Source organism: Physeter macrocephalus, chromosome 7, assembly GCF_002837175.3.
Source record: "Physeter macrocephalus isolate SW-GA chromosome 7, ASM283717v5, whole genome shotgun sequence".
NCBI lineage: Eukaryota > Metazoa > Chordata > Mammalia > Artiodactyla > Physeteridae > Physeter > Physeter macrocephalus.
The window spans coordinates 49992463-50016207 of record NC_041220.1 but is presented as its reverse complement, the minus strand read 5'-3'; the positions used below and the strand labels follow the sequence as shown (position 1 = coordinate 50016207).

At 36.2% G+C, this 23745-nt stretch overlaps 1 protein-coding gene across 11 annotated transcripts in view; it reads right to left on the bottom strand.

The window, feature by feature from the left end:
* CLOCK (clock circadian regulator) overlaps window positions 1-23745 on the bottom strand; it is a 136334-nt gene that overhangs the window by 37402 nt on the left and 75187 nt on the right. For 10 of the 11 annotated variants that reach the window (XM_024131922.3, XM_024131924.3, XM_024131921.3 and 7 more), the window contains 6 exons: window positions 23583-23642; window positions 19546-19694; window positions 16521-16612; window positions 10909-10998; window positions 4299-4419; window positions 614-727 (listed from right to left, as the gene is read on the bottom strand). In XM_024131922.3, coding sequence (XP_023987690.1) covers window positions 614-727; window positions 4299-4419; window positions 10909-10998; window positions 16521-16612; window positions 19546-19694; window positions 23583-23642 — 626 coding nt within the window. Of the gene's footprint in view, window positions 1-613; window positions 728-4298; window positions 4420-10908; window positions 10999-15675; window positions 15694-16520; window positions 16613-19545; window positions 19695-23582; window positions 23643-23745 lie in introns of those variants that run through there. The other variant, XM_007121140.3, reaches the window with a different exon arrangement.

Sequence of the window (23745 nt, the reverse complement as noted above, 5' to 3'; positions counted from 1 at the left end):
TAAGTGTCCATCAACAGAAGAATGGATAAAGAAGATGTGCAATGGAATATTACTCAGCCATAAAAAGAAATGAAACTGAGTTATTTGTAATGAGGTGGATAGACCTGGAGTCTGTCATACAGAGTGAAGTAAGTCAGAAGGAGAAAAACAAATATCGTATGCTAACACATGTATATGGAATCTAAGAAAAAAAATGTCATGAAGAGACTAGGGGTTGGACGGGAATAGAACACAGACCTAATACAGCATGGACTTGAGGATATGGGGAGGGGGAAGGGTAAGCTGTGTTGAAGTGAGAGAGTGGCATGGACATATATACACTACCAAATGTAGGGTGGATAGCTAGTGGGAAGCAGCCGCATGGCACAGGGAGATCAGCTAGGTGGTTTGTGACCACCTAGAGGGGTGGGATAGGGAGGGTGGGAGGGAGGGAGACGCAAGAGGGAAGAGATATGGGAACATACGTATGTGTATAACTGATTCACTTTGTTGTAAAGCAGAAACTAACACACCATTGTAAAGCAATTATACTCCAATAAAGATGTTAAAAAAAAAAAAGAGCTTAAAAGAATACCAAGTGAAATTACATTGCAAAAGAAGCATTTTAACTTACCACTGTTTAAAGATTTGAAATTTCCTATAAATTTCACATATTCATAAGTAGATGGCTCCTTTGGGTCTATTGTTCCTCGAAGCATATGACAACAAAATTCTAACTGATTTTTTGCTGAAAGAAGAGAAAAAAATATGGCATATTTGTGATTTATCATAATGAATGATATATCACACAAAGTAAGATTATAACAGTTGTATTAGTCTACAATCATTATTTCCCCCAACAGAGGTCCTCAATGACATTTTGTTTAGTCCATAAAAGCAGAGTTTGTTTAGATGATCTCACCTTGTCCTTAATAAAGAAAACACATCTTCTGATACAAGCCACTCCATGTTCCTCCATTTTTATTTGTCCTTCCTTCTCATTCTTCACTCTAATTTCAAAGAAAGTTTTGCTTCCTATTCCAAAGCTAATACTTCTATCTCTACCTTGAACAGTCTTTCCTCTCTTCCTGCTCTAGGACCAGGGCCACACCACGGTATTCATTCCTTTAACATCCACACATGTTCTTCCTTGGGTCCTTACTTTCTACTTTTAAATTTGTTCAGGTCTTTCCATCTCAAACATATAGAGTTTTCCATGCTACTCTTCCTAGTAACACAGATCTCCTTCCTTTTCATTATGTGCTCTAGTTTCCGTATGTTCACCTCCCTTAACTTTATGCATTGTGACTTTTGCCCACACACCTCTATAGAAACTGCTCTTCTAAAATTCACCCACGTCGGTATTAAGCTCAATGGTCTTCCCTCATTGTTTCTACCTCTTCTTAAAATTCACATGTTTTCATTCCCATAGTATGAAACTTACCTTCCTACCTTACTGACTATTTCTATCTCTTCTGCTAATCAGTCTTCAAACTATGGGCATCACAAAAGTTCTTTTGATTGTAACCTATTATCCTTTACAAACTTACCAGCATTGACAAACTTATTTACTCCTAAATCTCTCTCCCCAACTCTAACATTTTATATAAGACCAAGTCTCCTATCACTATTTGATTTCAGAACATCTCTACCTGATTGTCCCATCAGTAACTGAAACTCAAAATATTTGAAAGTGAATTTATCCCCGTGTCTTCCTAAGCCAGCTGTCCTTCCCCTTCGTCCTATGTATGTATGATTATCTCCTTAGTTAGAAATCATATCAATTTGGTCTCTTCTCGTCCTATCACCAGTTCCCAAACTAATCTGTCACAGGATGTGCTGTTCATTTCACCAAGGAAGCTCTCATGAGTCATTTTTTCCAAATGAGCATCCAGTACGACCAACTTGGTACAGATGTAAATTATCCTCTATCTAGGTAACTGCAAAAATGGATTCTCCATGCCTCCACACTCTTCCCACTCAGATTCACCCTTGCCTATTACTCTAAGACTAACATCACTTTCATTATTATTATTTCAGCACTCAAGGACTAATTAACACCTCTCTTCACTCACAGCATCAAACACATACTCTTCTGTTATTATCATGAATGGGTTTATCATCAAACTCAACAGGTTCAAACTCTACCCTCTTCCTAAAACCTTCCCCACTGATGATCCCTAGCTGTTTGGACACCTGTGCCTAACACCAAATCCTACTGAGTTTATCCACTCAACAATCGAATGCATGCTTTCCTCTCCATCCTTACTTCTACTGCTATCCTTTTAATCTCCACTCTGGTTATTTTTCAAAATTTTCCACCTGAGAGATTTCCTTTTCAGACCACAAAACCACCCAAATCCCCCTGCACTGGCTTCTCACTACGTTAAAAAATAAAAACCAAACTGTTTAGGATGAAACATTAGGCCCTATTTCCTTCTCTAGACACAAATCACATCACCTGTACTACCTCACCTTCATTATGGCCCAAATGGCATATTTACAGAATCCTGAATTTTCCAAGCAATTTACCCTCTGTTTTACATCTCGTTTACTCCTTTGACATGAAACAACCTTTTCATATACAAAAAAAAGAAATAACTTTTTTTGTATATCAGTTCTTTAAGTATGAGGTCTGCAAGTCATTTAATTAAGGCTTTTCTCTATTAAAAAGTATTCTTGGGGACTTCCCTGGTGGCACAGTGGTTAAGAATCCGCCTGCCAATGCAGGGGACACGGGTTCGAGCCCTGGTCCAGGAAGATCCCACATGCCTCAGAGCAACTAAGCCCATGCGCCACAACTACTGAGTCTCTGCTCTAGTGCCCGTGAGCCACAACTACTGAGCCCACGTGCCACAACTACTGAGCCCGCGTGCCTCGAGCCTGTGTTCTGCAACAAGAGAAGCCACCGCAATGAGAAGCCCGCACACTGCAACGAAGAGTAGCCCCCCGCTCACCACAACTAGAGGAAGCCCGTGAGCAGCAACGAAGACCCAACGCAGCCAAAAATAAATAAATAAATAAAATTTTTTAAAAAAAGTATTCTTGCCTGATCTTGGAAACGGAAGCCTAAGCTCTGTATTTCTGCCAAAGGCTTTCGTTCAGTTCTCCAGACAATGTTGCCCTTGCAAAGGTCTCTAAAGCAGACTCCTCTTTTGTCCACCTCTTGCCATGGCACAGGGTTCCATCTTTCTAATTTTTCTCTCCTCACTCTATATATTTACCTCAAGCAACGTCATTCAATCCATGACTTCAAATACCGTTTACAGGCCTATAACTGGCCTCTACATCATTATATCCAACCCAAATCTTTCTCTTAGGTGAAAGACTAGTCTCTTGGTCAGTGTCATAGGAACTTGATTTTTAAACAATTATAAATAGGCCTCAGATGGATTCTCCTGGTCTCCAGTTTTTCTTCTTCTCAACTCCTTCTGACAGGCTATCTCATCAAAGATGTATGTTCACACATACTTACACGTGTGTGTGTGTCTGTGCGTGTATGTATATCTCAATTCTTGAATGGTTAGTGTTCTACAGAATTTGAAGATTCAAAATATAAAGAACCTTTAAAATGATTAATGTCAGTATTACCAGAAAGTCAAAACTTAAAAATCATGGAAAAAGTAGCTAAAGAAGACATCTAATCACTAATGGCCAAATGTAGTGCTGTAATGATTTCAGATTTTACACAGGATAATTTATGCAAGAAAATGAGGTATTCTGGTTAAATTAATTTGTCCAGTGAATCTAGGAGAAAAGTCAGATTATACCATGGTATTTTACACTTATCAAAGGCAGGGACTATTTTTCCCTATTCTTGGCACTTTTATGATATAGCACACAAATGTATGGCACACTAGACATATCCAATAAATTACTGTTTAATTCTGTTTAATTAATAAAGCAATTTCCTTTATTAAATAATTTTTTTAAATATAGAAGTCTTGCCCCATAGTTTCAGTGTTCAATTGGTTAGTGATGGTGAAAATGAGAATGTTTCATTTTCTCTCATTAAACACAGTAAGATTTTATATAAAAATTAAAAAGAATATACCGCAGGTTCCATTTTTATGTAAAATACAGTTTTATGGCATATTATAACAAAAAGATGAGATTTCAATGTATTCTGGAAGAGCTCAGACTTCTAATATGGTCATAATTCCATCATATGTTAATATTTTAAAAGGATCTAATAGGGTATTTGGAACGATGCCATGTGTTAATGTGGTTAAACATACCTGGGTTTGTCACAAAATTACAAAAGTAAAGGATAACGCAACCAAATCTGTTTAACTTTTTGTTTAAGAACTACTACTTACATTTTAAAAATTCAGGGGTTAATGAATCACTTTCCAGCAGATGCGCAGAGAGTATTTTATAAACTTCTGAATGTTCCCCCTCTGGGATAAAATTAAATATACTTTGATCCACAAGATCTGACTGAAAAAGAAATTTTTAAAAATTAAATAATTACAGTGATTCAAGAGACATTTATTTTAAAAGTATATAATCACTCTTAAAACATCAGATGATCATATGGTTAACGTTTAATTATCTGTAAAAACTGACAAATATCACGTTACAGAGCACAACTCGAAAAACAAGACTGAGAAGGTGAAAGAGGTTAACATGACCTCGTTGCCTCTGAGACTAGTGTCATCAGATTCATGATCAATATGACCTTTGAAAGTCTGATAAGTTATTTGCAAAGGTGAGTTTCAAATTTGAACATGTAAAATATAACAGGACTAAGAAAGTTGATTAGAAGACTCTTAGGCTACCAGATGTAGCCTTACCATACATCCCAAACTCTGGTAAATTATGGTGGTGTACACTACAATAAAGGACCACAGGAGTGGCCACAGGCTACATGAAGAGGACACTTGACTTTGGTGTCATTTCAGTTGTCCAATGTGTCCCTTCTTTTTTATTTCATCTTTTCCAGCCATCTATCCTGTATCCCACTGTCAAAAAGCCATGCTTTAAGATAACCACCCTCTTCCCCAAAATAGGCAAGTTATGTGTTGAGCATTATAATCCTTGCTAAAATACGGCTTTAATCAACAGTAATTTGACAAGATCAGGTGGCCTACAATGTGCCATGGCTGTGGAATCAAAAGTGAATAGGACAGTGCCCCTCCGTAAGAACCATCGACAACAAAACTTTAGTGACTTCACATTTCCTGACAAATCCCATGCAGTCTACCTGGCTTCTCTACATTTTCAAACTGCCCTGTGGAATCCTGGGGTTACTGAAGTGGTATCTCCAAGACTATGGAGGTAGGCATGGAGGGCAAGGGAAGTGAAAAGGAGCTGTGAAAGCGGGCTAAGGGTTCCACTAAGAAATTTCACTTTTATTTTGTTTGTATTTCAAACACTGTAAAGATTGTTAAAAACAAAACAAAAAAACTTCAAACAGTAACAAAAAACAGCCACTGGGGATGGTAAGAGGTGGGAAAAGGGGTGTTTACCACTCTTGTACAAGCCATACATTTACACTCTTCCTTCTGTATCTTCTCTAGCCTTCAAGGTCCACCTCATGAAGTGGAGTATCTTTCCCCTCTCTCACCACATGTTTGTACCCTTCCATCTTGCAAAGACCAGTTCAAATTATTTCCTTCAAAAATATGTCCTTTAACTGCATAATCCACAGTAAAAATAATACAGTTCCTTTAGTAATTACTACTCATACCCTTCATTTCCTATCAAAAATATTTAATTATAGTTTAATCTCTATGTCCTACCGCTCTGTGAGTGAATTAAAGGGTCCTATCTCTTACACCTTTATCTCCTATCCTTCAAATCAAGACACAATAACACTGAGCTTCGCACATAACAGTTATTAGTGCAGTAAATTATTTTGAATTAAGGAGTTACTTGATAAGCCTTAAGGGGTAACCACACCAAAAATATATCTGCATTTTAACAGGAATTTTTCTGAATGTCTGAAAAGTCTCTAGAACAGAAGGAATAAACAAAAAATTAAGGCATGAACAACAAAAAAGGCTAGAAAATTGCCTTTTATTCATAAAATAAAGTATTAAAATATAGGCACTGACATTAATGTAAAAAATAGTCTTGATAGAAAAATAAGATACCTATTTGTAGAACTAAAACTCATTTTGGAGATGATTACAGTTTCCTACAATTATTTACTTTTACTGACATTTCTTCCACTATTTCAGTAAATTATGATCTGACCTTTGTCACCCTTGCTTTTTTATCTATAAATCTATAGGCTGTCTCATATGCATAGAGAAAATAATATAACTATCTAGTATACAGAGTGGTGTAATCACAAGCACTACTTCTCCACCATTCTGCTTCCCCAGACACTTGATAAACTGAAGTATCAGACTTAGTAGGCAACTAACTGATGTGTGATCTTCCATTAACCATTACACTTCCAATCTCTAAATGAAGTTGATCATACTTGATGTTGCCATACCATCCACTCAGTTCCCAAGCATAATTCAAAGGAAAGAGAAGGAAGTGACAGCTATCTGGATCCTTCTGTCTCCCTCAATTATTTTCATGAAGAAGAAATGTAAATCCTGCTGACTGCCATATGATATAAATCAATAGGCTGTTTTCCTTACATTAGGTCAATGCAACTGTTCAGTGGAAATTATTAACTATCATCAATTATCTTTTCCTCAGCGAGAAAACTGACAAATAACTGCTATAGAAAGTAGCTGCTCAAAAGGAACTGAAAGCTCCTCCAGAAAAATGTCAGGTATATGTTGGATATAACATATTTTTAAACAACTATGTTCCTTATATACAGGCATAAGGAACAGAGATTCTGGCCCTATCAAGTAAGCTTTATTTGCTTATTTCAAATATTTGTTCTCTTATTAAAAGTATTTATTCACCAATAATCATATAACTATTGAAAAAAATTCTAAATTGTTATTTCTGCATACTGCATTTACACCAAAGATGGTACTGGCTTTCTTAGCACATTCTTGTGTTTATAGTTCAAAATTACCAAGTTAAGAAGAGTAGAAAATGAAACGCTCATAGAGTATCTTAATAGTAGCACTTTTAGTCCTGGACTCTGTTAGGCTGTAACATGGTGAATCTTCCTCCCTATATTACATGGTAACAAATTTAATATACTCTCTTTACAGGAACACATTTAAGCAAGTATGAGGAAAACGATCTTAAACTGTAAAATTTTACAAATTTTAAGTTCCTGGTAAAGAGACCCGACTTTATGTCTTGGCACTTCCACTAAATGGTACAATTAAGTCCAGTTTCTCTGGGTTTCATGTATGCTTCTAACAAACATAAAGGGGCTGGGCTAAGGATGTCTAAAATCCCTTCTGGCATGGAGGTGGTATGACCCCATAATTTTGTTGTAGAAAGCCACACCAGGAAAAAAAAAATTCATAAATTTCCTTTCCTGATTATTAGCCACAAATAGGTTAAAATGTACCTAAATTAATTTCATAAGTATGACATGACAAAGTTAAGAAAAATTTTTTTGCAGGACCTACACAATCAGTCTTGCAATTTTACAGTCAAATTTAAATTTAAAAATGTTAAGTTACATTGACCACTGATTAAGATGGCAAATTTTAATTTCTCAACAGAACTGAATTATAAACACTAAAGTCTATATTTAGAGATTTGCTAATGTTTCTCCCCCTCTGGGCAAGAGCCAAAATTCTGTTTTAGACAAAAAGGTATGCATGTTCAAATACAAAGAAAGGCACACCATTGTTTTAAACCTTTTGTTTAGCATCTGTTACAGTTTAATTATTAATGGCAAGCCAAAACAGAAAATCACATACTTTTTTCCTTATTGTGTTTTACTTCATTTTCTCAAAACACACTTGTGTTTTTGTTTTCAAACCTTCAAATAACATACAACATTGTCAGTGATGCGAAGGAAAGTATCCACTGGATACTGGAGAGTGGTAAAAAAAAAACTGTTTTAATAAAGGCTACTATTAACTCCGCATGGAATGAAATGGGTCTGCTAGATCAGCAGCAACCTCCCCTGCCCAAACATTCACCAGCTACATGCTTTGGCTGACACGACAATCAAAAAGATCCAGAAGATGTTACTAACAGAGGAAACTGGGTAGGGGACATATGGGAACTCTCTGTACTATCTTCTCGATTTTTCTATAAATCTACAAATAGTTCTAAAATTAAAAGTTTAAAAAAAAAATCCAGGAGGGAATATGGTGAGGAGGTTTCTCACTGAGGGGAGAATGTTAATGATCAAACACTTGGATCCCAACCAGATCTGTGGTAGACATGTTGTTATTTCAAAACGCAATTAAATATTCCCTCGCTAAAGATCCAACACCAGTATGCCATTAGGAAGGAGTTTTTAATACATCTACATCAAATAATCTCCTCACTTTCTATACTCAATCAATAATTCCTAAGTGCCTCTCCGAGAAATTAGCCAGCACATGTGGATACAGAGATGAAGTCCCTGCACTTAGGAAGCTTACATCTACCATTATTATCAAAATAAACAGAAAATTACAATTCATTTTAAGTGTCACGGTGGCAGTACGCATAAAGTAACGTGAGAACACAGAGAAAAGGAATCTAATTCTCAATGAAGTCCAGGGAAAGTGCCCAAGAAGCAGGCTTTTAAAAAGTCTGACCACATTGCAAATTCTACCCTGACTATGACTAAATTAAAGATTATATAGTTTCTATAAACACATAACTGAAAGAAAATCCAATAAAAATGTCTGTGGTTTAAAAGCATATAATTATACCTTTATTCAAGTTACTTAACCTTATTTTTTTAAATTGAAGTATAGTTGATTTATAGTATTATTTAGTTTCAGGTGCACAATACAGAGATTCAATTTTTTTTATAGATTACACTCCAAAGTTACTACAGAAGTTTTTACAAGGTTATTACAAAAGTTATTTACACTTTAAAGTTATTACAAAATAATGGCTATATTTCCCTGTGCTGTACAATATGTTCTTGTTGCTCATCTATTTTATATGTAGTAGGGGTAATCCCATACCCTTATCTCGCCCCTCCCCCCATCTTTCTCACCACTGGTAACCACCAGTTTGTTTTCTTTATCTGTGAGCCTGCTTCTGTTTTGTTATATACATTCTTTCATTTTATTTATTAGAGTCCACTATTCAATCTTATCTTAGTCATAACTTAATCCTATCGAGGACTTCTTTCCCTGGCTTTTTTCACTACGTAAATATTTTTTTAAAAAGAGTCCTCTAGAAAATTCTGTCCTTTTCTCTGCCCATAGTAGTTTACTTACATGTTGCTATAATCTCACTGTTTATTCCCAAACAATTTTTAGATGTTGGGCTAATCACCTATTGTTTGAACTTACTTGTAAAGAAAGCCCCTAGAGAAGCAGTAAAGCCAAGTCATTTTCTGTGTGACCCAAAGAAATTAGCAAATTACTTACTGCCTGGCTTTCAGAAACAAAGTACCCTTTTAGAATCTGGCCTTTTAAGTATAGAGTCCATTCTCTTTACAAAGTACAAAGTAGCAGAGTAATCAGAGGGAAGGAGATACTGCTTTTCAACATCTCTTGAAAGAGATGCTTATGGAACAGTTGACTCTGTACTGTTATACATTTTCAAGAGATGGGCATTTTAAGAGTAATTTATAAGTAACTTCAAAATATTTACACCACAAGCCCCACTGTAAGAAGATAAGTTAGGGGGTCCCTGGAGAAAGAGAACCAGGAATAGCTTTCTTGACATAAGAGAAGCCATTTTGTAATCTAAGCCTGGCCACAATGCTTGCCCTGATCTCAGTATTTAATGATCTGAAGGGAACAAAGGAATGCAGGGAGAGAGAAAAGGCAGGCAAGCAATAGTGCAGGGATAAAGTAGAGTCCTAGTTCCTTCTCAAAGGATATACGTAATAATACATCTGAGCTCTGTAGGAACCAAGGCCCCCCACCCCAAGTGGAGGATATAATGATGATGCTGACCTTTTCCGACTTCAGTCAAGTAAAGCTGGGACTCTGCCAACCTTTGCCCCACTTCTATGCTGAATTCTCCTCTGCTAAAGCCCCTTCATGAATATGCATGTGCCCTTAGCTTAAAACTTCCCCAATTTTGCTGTCTGGGGAGACAGTGCTTTGTGAAAGATCCCCCCCTCACCCCACCACCACCACATGTTCTCCTTACTTGCTGCGAGTTATGATAAATCCTTCCTTCTCCCAATCTTTGGCTTGGTTGGGTCTATTGGCTTGGCACCCACCAAGAGGCGAACCCAGTTTCTGGGTAACACCATCTTAGATAAGAACATTACATATTCAATAAAAACTTCAAATTCATAAGAACTGTCAACTGTAGCAGAGCACCTAGCATAGTACCTGGCAGAGCAGATGTTCAATAAATATATGTTAAGTAAAACAGCAAATACATAATTCAGGTATTCACCATTCTAACCAAAATTATAATTCTTTTCAAATTATCTACCCTCTTGATATTAATAACAAATTGAATATGGCCATTAAAATATTATCAACTCAAGCCACAGAGCACAAAAGTTCTGTATCTATTATTTTCAGTATGTTCTTATAAGTCATTCTTTTGAGAAAATTATTATTTAGCTGCAACAAATATCTCAGTAGAAATTTAGTTATTCTCAAGATAATTTCAGTGATTAAGCAAGTCTTCACCACGCTGATTAAAAAGTTAATACTGAAAACTCAGCATTATAATAAAGAGGGCAAGAAGAATAGAGGTTAGATAAAGTGGTAGTTGAATATTTAGTCACTATAGATTAGAGTTATGACTGACCTGAGAAAATACACATACTAAAACAAGAGACATATTTAGAGGTCTCATCCCCACTCCAACTATTGTTCAGCACTGCTCTGAGGGGTCCACTTCTTAGTGCTTTAGAACGTTTAGAATAGGCATTAAATAAGAAGATCACAGGATTTTTATACTTACTGGTAAATGTTCAAGTAATGAAGTTACACTCTCAGACACATATATTATGCTTCCATCTGTCATGATTGCTAAAAAAAAACCATCAAGAGCCTGAAATTAAACATAATGGTCAGTTAAATGAAAAGAAAAAAGTATTTCACAGGACAGAAATAAAAATCTAAGATAAATGACAAAGGACTTAACTGTGGAAATTTCCAGAGCACTGTCAACATGCTAATTTTTCCCCTTTACAATACCTTAGTATCTATCTTTGTGCATTTTAAAATGCTTCTGGAAAAAAAAAATCACTCTATGGCCATTATTGGATGATTGGTTTCTAAAAGGTAGAAACAATGTTCTACTTTATCATGTTATTATACAACAATGGCCTTACTTGAAGATGTTAATATCTCCGAAGCACATAGGCCACCAATAATATGTCTCTGGCACACAAAAGAACACATTACCACCTTCGGATATATTAACAGACAGATATTATGTACAGATTGAAGCACAGGGAGATACATGGGGAATAAAGTGAAAGGGAATAAGCTGAAAAAGTAGGCTGAGGTCAGATCATGAAAGGTCTTGAATACCAGGGCAAGACATATGGACTTTTTTCAAGAGCGGTCTGGAAGCAATGTGTAAAATGGATTTAGAGGAAAAAGTGAATTAAGAGGAAGATCTCAGTGGCCTTCAGAATAGTTGGGGAAGTTAAGGCGAATCCAAATGAAATTAGCAGCAGTAAGAATAGAGAAGAAAGGACTTAGGCAAGCATTAATAAATGTGATGTTAGAGTTCAGGAGAGAAGTCAGCATAGGGGAACAACACTTAATAATAAAGCAATCCTGGGACTTCCCTGGTGGTGCAGTGGTTAAGAATCCGCCTGCCAATGCAGGGGACACGGGTTTGAGCCCTGGCCCGGAAAGATCCTACATGCGGCGGAGCAACTAAGCCCATGCGCTACAACTACTGAGCCTGCGCTCTAGGGCCTGCGAGCCACAACTACTGAGCCCACATGCCACAACTACTGAAGCCCGCACGCCTAGACCTCAGGCTCTGCAACAAGAGAAGCCACCGCAATAAGAAGCACGCGCACCTAATGAAGAGTAGCCCCCGCTCGCCACAACTAGAGAAAGCTCGTGCACAGCAATGAAGACTCAACACAGCCAAAAATTTTTAAAAATAAATTTATAAAATAGTAATAATAATAATAAAGCAATCCTGTATTCACATATCACAAAGTTTTTCATTTGAGAATCCTAGGCACCAAAGTTGCAGCTGAAGAAATGAGATCTGCAAAAGAGAGGAGAATGCCAAAGACAAATCCTTGGGGAATAATCTATTTATGGGAATGAGAAGGAGCAAAAGCACCAGAGAAAATGACAAAGACAGAATACACTGTTGTCGATGAAGTCAATGGAAGAAAGAATGACAAAGTGAATGAGGAGGAAGAGGGGTGGCTCAGTATAACATAGAATCAAATAAGACAAGGAATGAGAAAATGAGGACTGAATTTTGGTGACTTTTAAGAGTAATTTCAATAGGAAGGTGAGTCACACTACAATGAGTTTAGAGATGGGTGGATGTTCACAAGTCTAATATAAACCACTCTTTCTTCCCTTCTAAAGTTCATGAAAGGACACATTTTGAGGGGACTAGGTATCAAGGGAAGTCAGTTTTTTAAAAAGTAACTGGGGCTTCCCTGGTGGCGCAGTGGTTGAGAGTCCGCCTGCCGATGCAGGGGACACGGGTTCGTGCCCCGGTCTGGGAAGATCCCACATGCCGCAGAGCGGCTGGGCCCGTGAGCCATGGCCGCTGAGCCTGCACATCCGAAGCCTGTGCTCCGCAATGGGAGAGGCCACAGCAGTGAGAGGCTAGCATACCGGAAAAAAAAAAAAAAAAAAAAAAAAATAGTTACCACACTAAATTTGAATTTCTTGTTTAAGTATAGGGTTCTCTCAAAGGATACAATCTCTAGTGAGAACTATGTATAACTCCTCCAATACTGTATCTGCAGCACCTAGCATATGTGTGGCCCGTGGCAAGTAAAAAATAACCTGTATGTAATTTATGGATCTGAGAGTTAGAGTAACCTCCCTCCAAGTAACTGTTGAGGTACGTGTTGGAAGTAGGGAAAAAGGCATCCCCCACCTCCCCTTCTATTGAGGGAGACGTTTGGATAATTATAATAATTATAATAATTATATAATTATAATTATAATTTAAGCAAATTCATGAAATTTTTACAAAAACTCCTTGGTACAATAATGATGGCATTATTTCCTAAGGAAAAGGGTCAAAATGATGTTAAGAAGGACATGCTTTTCTCATGTGAAGCTAGATTGTGTCATCTTTGAAAGCAAATTACTATTTTCTATGATGATCTCTATTTGCTAGGAATTAGGATGCAGCTCTCTTCTGTGAAGAGAAGCAACTAAAATCAGAACTCTTAATGACTTGATCCCACTCCCAGAACCAGAGCCTGCCCCTTCCTCTTTCAAAGCAGGCAAAGATTCAGCAGAGAAAAGCCTCCACCAGCATCTCACCAAGTCTTAACACAAGAAGGGATCCAGGGCTCAAACTTCTTTTGAGTGGAGGAATGTAATTTCCCAAGAAGGTAAGTAGGTACACCAAAAACTGAAGGGGCCTTGAGGAGGAAGACTCGAGAGATGTGGAAGGAAGAGCAAGACACAGAAGGACATCCTCATACCACGACTGAAGACCTTGAAGGTTATCCCTTGTCCACGTTGTATGATAGGCGGGAAAGGGCTCATTAGTTAAAACTCATCTTCCTATTTGACATCTACTTTACCCACAACAAAAGGCCTGTGTAAACCTTCACTGTTTCCTTAGTGGGTGTTTAATACGGGAAGACTGGATGGAAGTTCTAGGGAAAGGGACAGAACCACCTTGTGATGAGGCAGGCAGGGCACTGGCCCTTCCCTTGTAGATTACTGGAGAGAGCTGCCAGCTGCCAAGGAGAAAGAACTCCTTACAAGGAGATGACTTCACACAGAGATGACTTTGCATAGAGGTCTGGTCACGGTAAACTGCCCTGATTTCCTTGGCTACTCTCAACACTCCCAGCAAGGGTAGCAAGGAATATTCCTTAAGCAACAGAGACAAGAGGGAGAGGGACGGGTGGCAACGGAAGAATGGAGAAAGACAGCCAACACATAAGGTATAAGTGAATTTTAAGATCTTAGTCTGAGTTCTTGAATTAATTAGCAATCTGACCAGACAAGCTGCAGCCTCTCCAGGCCTCATCCATAAAATGAAGAGGTTGAGCTGAATGACCCCAACTCCTCTACTAGCAGCTCTAACATTCTACGATATAGCCTACACCCGAAATTCTGCTGAAAAGGGTATCCAGACTGCCTAACTGTAATCTCATCAACATGACCAGCAAACAGTAACACAACTAGGTTAGTTGGACCCAGGTTACAGTACACACGTTTATACATATCCTTCAATCTTGGCAATATGAACTTAAAATGCATATTTACTTAGTAGTTGTAAATATTCACTAAAAATCAAAAATATGCTTGACATATTGAAAATAAATAAATGTAGTATTTTTCAGGAAATGTAATTTTAGAAGCAGTGAGGATAATCATGAGACAACTAATTTATATTTTCAAAATTAACATGTTTAAATTTTCTCCGTTGCATATTATATGTAATGTTACAATCTCTAGACTCTTTATTTTTAACACTTATCTACATATGCACTACATGTGTCTTGGCAATTAATTTTAAAAATCTGTTCACTGTAAAGAAAAATTTGAGGACAATGCTTTCCGTTTAGCTTATTAGTAAATAGGTAATTTACCTTGCTAAGATTCTTAAGTGTGGATATTACATCAATTTATGAATTTATAAAAAATTTTTCATACCAATAAAGCAGGGTACATAAATAGCTTATGATTAACACAGAAGATCTTATTAAATGATTACAGTGAGAAATAATCAAAGAAAAAATTAAAGAGGAATTAAATGAGTTGATTTCTTCTTGTGGTTATACACATTAGCTTGTGTGTACCCTTTCATAAATGTATTACTTCTATCTAGAGATAATTTCGGACAATGGCAAACTACTTTTAAGAGGAGAAAAAATTTAACAAAATTGGAACTATTATTTGGTTCGTAACTTAAGTGTCCACTAACTTAAAGAGCTGACTGCTGGTTACCAAGCTAAAAGTCCTGTGCCACGGCTAGCCTTCACTGAAAAGAAGTCTCATGAGCAGCAGCGGGCACAGGGCCGGGGCCTCGGGGACCAGAGGCTAGTCTTCCTGCAGTGAGCCCTAGCTAAGCTAATTACTGTTTTATTTTGAGCAAATTTCATAATCCCTTTGTTCCTCAATTTCCTCATCTGAAAGTTAGAAAGGGATACTAATAGTTTATCTTCAGAAGATTATTGTGAGGATTCACTGAGGTAATATGTGAAAAGTGCTCAGTTATTTTTCAGATTTTAAGCACAGCTTTAAATATATATACAATGTATTTATACTCCAACAAATTTTCACATGATAACATTTCTGCTGAATAGGTAAAGACTTAATTAATCCAGCAATTAACTGTTCCACCTAAAGTATAAATAGAAAAATAGTTCATTAATTTGCAAAATAATGCTGCTTTAGGCTTTGGTCAATATACAAAGACACCTGAGACATGGCTATTACATATATATACACCACACAGAAAAATGCTTAAGTTCTAAAATAACAAACCCAAACAAACAGGATAAGAAATGTAAATTATTTAACAACCTCTATATATTCCTACCTCAACTGCTTTCCTCTACTTCTTCCATGTCTACCTTCTTCTGCATATGTATTTTTCTTGTCCTTAACTGTTACCACCAAAGTATACCACCTTTGTTTATTGTAAGTTTTCAGGGAAATCTGATACTGAACTCCGTACTTTGTGTGCATAGATGACACCTTATTAATGTAAATAGGAAATGATTAAAAAGTAAAAAAGTAAAATAGGTATGAGTGACTCAAAATTTTTGTCGATTTTATAATTGATTGTATGAGTTATTAAGTTTTGCAATTCTAAGCAAATATGACCTGAATTGTTTTCAAAAATAATTTTGTCGCAAAAGAACATCTACTTATTTTGTTTTAGAAGTTTCTATTTGAATTGAGAAGAGTTGCCTTTCAATGTATATTTTGTTATTTTAATATTTTCAAAATACTTCATTTATTACCATTTTATGTTGTGTTTAGGTGGATTTTAATTTGTTAAAAAAATCCTACTGTCTAGTAGAATACATTTCACAATAATATTTAGTATGTGATGAAGAATATATTTTATTTTTCATTTGAATGTTACTGTGGTCCAGGTAGAGAACTTGGTAGTTACAGGTTTCTGACTTTTATTAAGCCTCTCAAAAACTCAGATGATATTGAAACCACAAAGATTTGGCATTATTTTATCACATAGTACTATTTCCTTACAATACTTATATCAGTTAATTTTAACTGAAGAGATAGTTGACTGACTTACACTGAATTAAGATTTTTCAATATTAAATTAATATTGTTAAAACTATACTAAAATTGGTAACCCCTGTGATTTCTTTTTTAAGGAAAATAAAACTTTTCAAAAATTAAATCTGGACATACCTCCAGCATTAATTGTGTAAACTCTTCATTACTAAGGAATGTAGGTTTCCAGTCCTGTCGAATTTCACTAGCATCTGACTGTGCAGTGATTTCTGTAAACAGATTCACACATTAGCGGTATAGTCCAACCACAGGGAGAGGGTGGTGGTTACAAAAGTCCTACAAGATGCCTTCCCTTCTCCCACTTTAAACCATAGTCAATAACATTCATTGGTCTAGATAGGTTATCAGGAGGTCCAAGTTTGGGGATGAAGAAATATTTGAGCTAATGTAGCAAGTTATCTCCTTGGATTTGCTCTCCTGAAAATACCAGTCTCTTTGGATTTTCTTTGGGGAGCTCTGAGAACCTGTGTTGCTGACAGGCCTGAGATTGCTTCCTGCTTTACACAATGACCAAACAAGAATCAGAACAAGCAGATTAGACCAAGCATTAGGAATATATTCTTTTTCCCCTTCCTTTCTTTGCCATTCAAACAGTAGCACCTAGAGCAGACATAAGGACGTGAACCTGGAGGAAAGGAGCCAAGGAGATCAGTCAGTCTGCCTTTAAAAAAGAATGACTTTATTTCCCAAAAAAAAAAAAAAAAATTTAAAAAAGAATGACTTTAGGTTTGCCTATTGCCAGGCAGAAAGATTCTTTCCAGCCTAAGGTATTCTATTCTTAATTAATCAAGGAGACTAAAATAAAATTTTAGGCAAAAACTTTATAGTAATAAACCCAGAGTAATCCTGCTTAGTGTCCTCTGGTATGTTTTCTTAGTGGTAGGAAGCTGGTCAAAAATTTGCAGATCCCCGGCTTAAGGCACACATTTTAACACAATAATTATAGTTTATCTTGCAACATACTTCTAATGGATTTAGTTATGAGAAAACTATTCATAAACAATGAAATGTGAACTATTTAGGTAATATTTTTTTCATTTTTAAATGCAAACATATTAAAACAAACAAGTAAAATTAAAATCTATGTCATAGAGTTTACTCTACAAAATATACTCTACCTTGCAGTGAAAAAAATGGACTAAGTTGTTTTGTTTTTTCTATTACCAGATATATAAATATAGCATATTAAACTGGCACCCAAAATTTGGTATATTGGAAATGCCTGTACTAGATATGAAGAGTAACTGAGAAGTATAGCTACTAATTCTGTGGAACATAGTCATGCTTTTCAAATTCACATTATATACATTCAGAAAAAAAGGACTTAAATCCATAAGCAAATCCCATCAAGTTCAGTTAAACCCAGGTTTATTTTTAGAGTAAGAAGTATATAAGAATTACCTTTCAATTTAAGGTAAATTTTTTTGGTGTGAGAATCATATACCCAATTTTGAAAAAAAATATCCAAATGACAAAATGAATCCTCTATTGTCGGGGGAAATAATTATGCATGCATATTATTTCATTTCATTCAACAATCATTTACTGAACTCCTACAATGTCTGAGGAATGAGTGTGCTATCTAACAAGGGGCCCTGAAGTTAGTGAGAATACTATTTGTAGAGATAAAATGTAATGATAATGGTGGCAATAAAAATGAAGAGCAGCAATTTTGAGAATAATCAACAAAACTGGCAACTGTGATACTGTACTACAGAAGATGAAAAAAATGCAAAACTCTTCTCAGGTTTGAGTCCCAGGGGATTGAAAGGATAGTGGTGTGAAACGGAAAAAGGAAAGCTGAGAGAAAGAGATGTCTTGACAAATGAAAATGAATTCAACTTCAAATGCACTGAGTCTGAGGACACGTAAAACAAAGACCCAGAAGTTACCTGGAAAAAAAAAACTGAAAAGTTTGCATCTAAAAATATAGATTTAGTCGTTTAAGAGAGAGGTAAAACCAAGGGAAGGAGCATAGAGAAAGGAAGAGCACAAAAGACAAGACCTTGAGAAATGTCATGTTCAGAGGGCAGAAAAAGAAAGAGGAAAGAAGTTAGCTCAGTTGGGAGGGGGGAGGTGAATGAAGTACAGTGTATCTCAGGCCAAGGGAAAAGGAAGCCAGTGGAGGATGGATGAAAATTTCCAGTGCTTCAGAGATGCAGAAAAGGATGAAATATAAGAAAAAGCTACCGATTTATTGGTAGCAGAGGGGGTGGGGGGGTCATAGCCTTAATGAAATTAACAAAAAATAATTTTAAACAGTGGTGGAGCATAAACTAGGCTAGTAATGTACCACAGAGTGAGCTAGCAAGAAATAGAGGCACTAGTTACAAATTCTCTTTCTGAGAAGTTCTGCAGTTTCATTTCCATCTGAAAAAGAAATGTCCTTTTACAAGTTTTTCACCTATTTTCTATTAAGTAGCATTTATTAAGTACCAAAATACTTAACATTCTTTAAAATTTTCTTTTCATGACTTATTTACTCAAAGTGATTTTCTTTGATTAACAAATAATCACTTTAAAACACAGTGTTTTTATTTCCTAGATATACACTGAAGCCATCTTTCAAAATGACATATAAAGTTCTCATGATCTGACTCTTGCTTCTCTTTCAAATATACCCATAACTTTCCAACTCAAACTATGCTCCAGTTAAACTGAACTCTCCCTGCTTCTCTGGTTTTACACATGCTATTTCCTCCATGTGAAATGCTGTTTTTCTTAAGCTAACAGGAAGACTCAGCTGAAAAATTAACTGTTAAGACTTCCCTGACACATTCTTTCCTCTGTGTTCTCACACAAAGTTTACAGTTTACGAGCACTACTCACATTATAATTACTTGCATTGCAATTAGCTGTTTATATGTTTGTCTCCCTTGGCCTGAGTTACTTGAGGGCCAGGACTGTTACCCTGCACCACAAGAATCTAGGATATACTAGTAGGCACTAAATACATGTTTGTTGAATGAAAGAAAGAACATACCAGGAAATCTTTAAAAAGGCAATTATTTCCTTTTCTTAAAAATGGTGAGGAAGCATACAGTCTCAAGCCATCACTGCCAAGATTCCATCACATTATGATTTAAGAGACAGTCTGTTATTATTCCAAAAAAAAAGCCATTTTACAAAGTTAAAAATGTACCTTTATGTTTTCGTAAAAAATCAATGCTCTTCTGTAGAACAGTAGATTTGTCCATCTTTCTAGCATTCCCAGGAAGCATGGATCCCAGTTCTTTAATGAGAACATTAAACTGATCTCTACGTTTCTTTTCAGATTTGTTTCTAGATACTCTGATGAAATAAAAAATTAAATAACCAGTTTTCAAACAGTCCATTTAATTACACAAATAGTTTAATACAGTGCTCAATACAGACACAACCACAGAGCATGTACTTCTGTCAATACAGATGGTAATAAATATTTATATCCTAGGTTACCAACAATATACAGTTAATCAGGGCAATAATTTTTCTTCTTGGTTTAACCACTAAAGAAACTTTTACATTTTAAGCATTCAGCATACATGTTTTTATGAAAATGTCAGTAAGACAAACTACATTCAAATCTCAGGTTTTATTTAATCTAATATTTACCAAGAATCTGTATTTTCCTTATAAGGTTATTATGAATATTACTGAGATACAGTTTCTGAAAGCACATATAATGTATAAGTACAAATCATTAAAAATTATTGACTAGGAGAAAGTTATCCATCTCCTGTAAGTTTTAAATTATAAACAGAAATCTAAAAATGAAAATTTCCCTACCCTCAGGCTTACCCACACATTCTTCCTCTTATTCCTCCATCCCAGCCTCCAACACAGAGCTGTAACCACTCTTTTGCATAGCTGTCTCTCCACTGGGTTGTAGGCTTCTTGATAACAGAGCCCCAGTTTTTTCATCTAAGCACTTAAGCATAACACCTAACAAACAGTAAGCGCTCAAAATATATGTGCTAAAGGAATAATTCCCACTGTTCTATGTGAAGCAGTAACTAGAAGCAAATTCTTAGTTGCACTGAGAACTCTTGAGATAAATAAACACAATTATTTACAGAGCAATTAATCATTCCATAATACTTCTAATTACCTGCTTTGTGAAGTCAGATTTTAGAATTCAATTTTAGAAAGTACACTACTTTCCCAAAAGATCCCAAAAGGTCAGAGGATAATTCTATTAATTTAAATTTTTCAGTAAAGAAGGAGCATTTATTCTGTATTAGTACCAGGAAAAAATACAACTGTTCAAACCTCTGAAACATAACAGAATATTAACTGACTCCCTTACCAAACATTGAGTGCTTTGTTATAATGACGGAGACTGTGCTAATAAGGACTAAGGATACTAGAGAAAGATAAGCCCTTTCAAGAAGTTCACCTAATACCTATGGAACCTCCTAAGTGTGCCGAATTGAGTCATGAAGGCTAAATGAGAAAGGGATGGTGGCGGGGTGTGAGCAGGGCATTCCAGACACGGGAAACTTGCACAAAGATGAAAACCTAACAGGAATTCCCTGGCAGTCCAGTGGTTAGGACTCCGCACTTCCACTGCAGGGGGCACGGGTCTGATCCCTGGTCACGGAACTAATGTCCCTGCATGCTGTGCGGTGTGGCCAAAAAAAAAAAAAAAAAAAAAAAAAAAGGGCCACACATCTATCACAAGTAGTTCAGCATGGCTGTAGCTAGTGTACAAGCTTTCTGTGCCCAGCTATGCTGGAGTTGGGGGAGGAGGGTGGGTGGCAGTTAGGAATAATAAGTACTGGAAGAAAAAATCATGAAGTTTTTATGCTACACAAAAGGATTTAATTTAATAGTGAAAGCCATGGGAAGGCACTAAAAGGTTTTAAGCAAAGAAATGACTGACATGAACAGAACTGCTTGTTAAGACCATCTAGCACTAGAGTAATGAAAAGATCAGTGCTTGGCAAAACAAATTCATTTAACAAATACTACTGGAAATTTACTGTATGCCAAACAAGACTGGAGGCCAGATGACCATTTAGGAGGCAACTGCAATATCCTAGGCTATAAACCACGGCAGTGGCAGTGTTAACAGAGCAGTGTGGGTCTGAGGGTTAACAGGCAGAACCAGCAATTCTAGGTTAAGTCAGATTTAGTTTGGAGTGGGGAAGCAAAAGAAAAATCGAAGAGGATTCCCAAGTTACTGATAATGCTGTTTATCAATGTGTAATATAACATGAGATATTAGTTTCGATAGACAGTTTGGGGAGAATTTAAATATGGTGAAATTGCCTGTTTGACATTTTAAAGGGCACATACTAGAGGAAGTTAGACATACAGATCTAGTTATATTCCTCTAGAAAGAGTAAGTAGGAAATAAGCATCTGAGAATTATTATATATGAAATATCTGAAGACATGGGTAAAATTTAGAGCCATTATTTGTTGTATATAAGTTAGGCACTACTGGAAACATACATGAAATTTCATTTAATTCCTACAAAGTAGACTTTATTATTTTTCATGTTACAAGTGTGACAACTCAGGCATGAAAGAGAATATGCCCAGGATCATACAGTTACCATGAAATAATAATTCAAAACAGGCATCTTAACTCCAGCATAAGAAATATACAGAAATCAAATATCACTGCCAATTCTACCAGTGGATCACACCCATTAAAGCAACTTTATTTTATGTTACGTTCAGTTTGGACGTACTCAGCCCTTGAGATGACCTCAATAATAAAAGGCCACAGATGTCAGCGTTCAACATGGTCCATTTAATTCTGACAGCATTATTATGAGGCCTTCTCCTTCTCCAAGGTTTCCCACAGCCATAGCATTTTTGGTCCCCTAAAAACACGATCAAACCTTCAAAGTCTCTGCGAACAGAATACCCTTAGCTCACCTTTTCCATCTCTAAACTTGGCCTTTAAATCTGTCCAAGTTAATTCCTCAAAGTTCTGCCTCTTCATTCAGGAAAGACTGATTATTCCCACCTTATCAGTGACTTTCTCTCTACCCTGAAATATTTTATAAGAACCTTCCCCCACTATATTGAAGTTAAGGGAAAGGAGTTATCCGATATGTTTTTAGCTTCAAATTCAGGTCTTTTTATTTCCTTGAATAAAGTTGTATAGCTTTCCTCAAAATCTTCTTCCCAGATATATTTTAATCATTCACTTAAGAATTTAGCAGTTTATCTGGTTATGTGAATATTTTTCTTATCCAAGTACCTTTTATTTTGCTAAATACAGACATTTAGGAACTACTACTTATTATATGTTTATCTTTTGTATCTGTATGTAATGCTACAACACTCTCTACCCTCGTGCCTAAGCACCCAAGTAGTTCAATGTGGCTGGGAAAAAACCATGAAGTATTTACTGCTTACCCTCAACGACTACAACTTTGGCTGCAATGCTCTCTGGACCCTCCCTCCTGATACTGTAATCACCAACAAGGACTGTATCTAAGGTCAAGCCCCCCCCACCACCACCATGGCTCTAGATCCCATCCTGTCACCTACTTGATGATACCTCTCCATCAATTCTTCCCCCCCACGCCCACTCTCCATCACCCACTTTCCCTTCTGTTGGAGAATGGAGGCATGTCAAAAGACACAGAAGCCAACCATGAAAGACCTCCCAAAGGCCAAAGCTGGAACAAACCGAGCAACAGAATAAATAACATAGCACTGAAGTATAACCTAAAGTACAAAATAAATCATGAGTCCATACAAAATATACATGAGTCCATAGAGATATAAATAAATGGGAAAGAGACTTTTTTTTTTACAGAAGAATTTCAAATATGTGTAGATATCCCCTCCTATGGGAGGTGAAGCTTAATTCCCCCATCCCTAATCTGAAGGTGTGCTATCCTAAATAAATTATTTCCAAAGAATAGAGCGGGTTAACAGAAAATAGTAACTACAATGGTAAATCTAGGCAAACTCTGCCTTAGTCAAGTGACGAAGGCTAACATCCCCAGTGATGTCATGTAAATATTATGTGCCATTAATATGATGTGGTGAGAAGGGCACTTTTAGAGGATAATTTTATTTAATTTATAAACTACATACTGATACTCTAAACTCTTCCACCTTGCTAACATATCTAAGTTCTTAAGGCAGATAGATTTTGGAAATCCCTGATTTACTATTACATTCACTTATTATTCATTTATTTACTATTTTACATCTGAAGTTGAACTACCTTTTTGCTTTGTCCTTGTCATCTTCTTCCACCAACCCATCAAAAATACTACCATCGTCTCTAAAAGAAAAAGAAAGTGGACAGAGAAAATAAGAGAGCAGACTCACTAAGCAACAGCAATACTAAAACAACGTATGAATCAAATCAGTTATATCCTAGGATT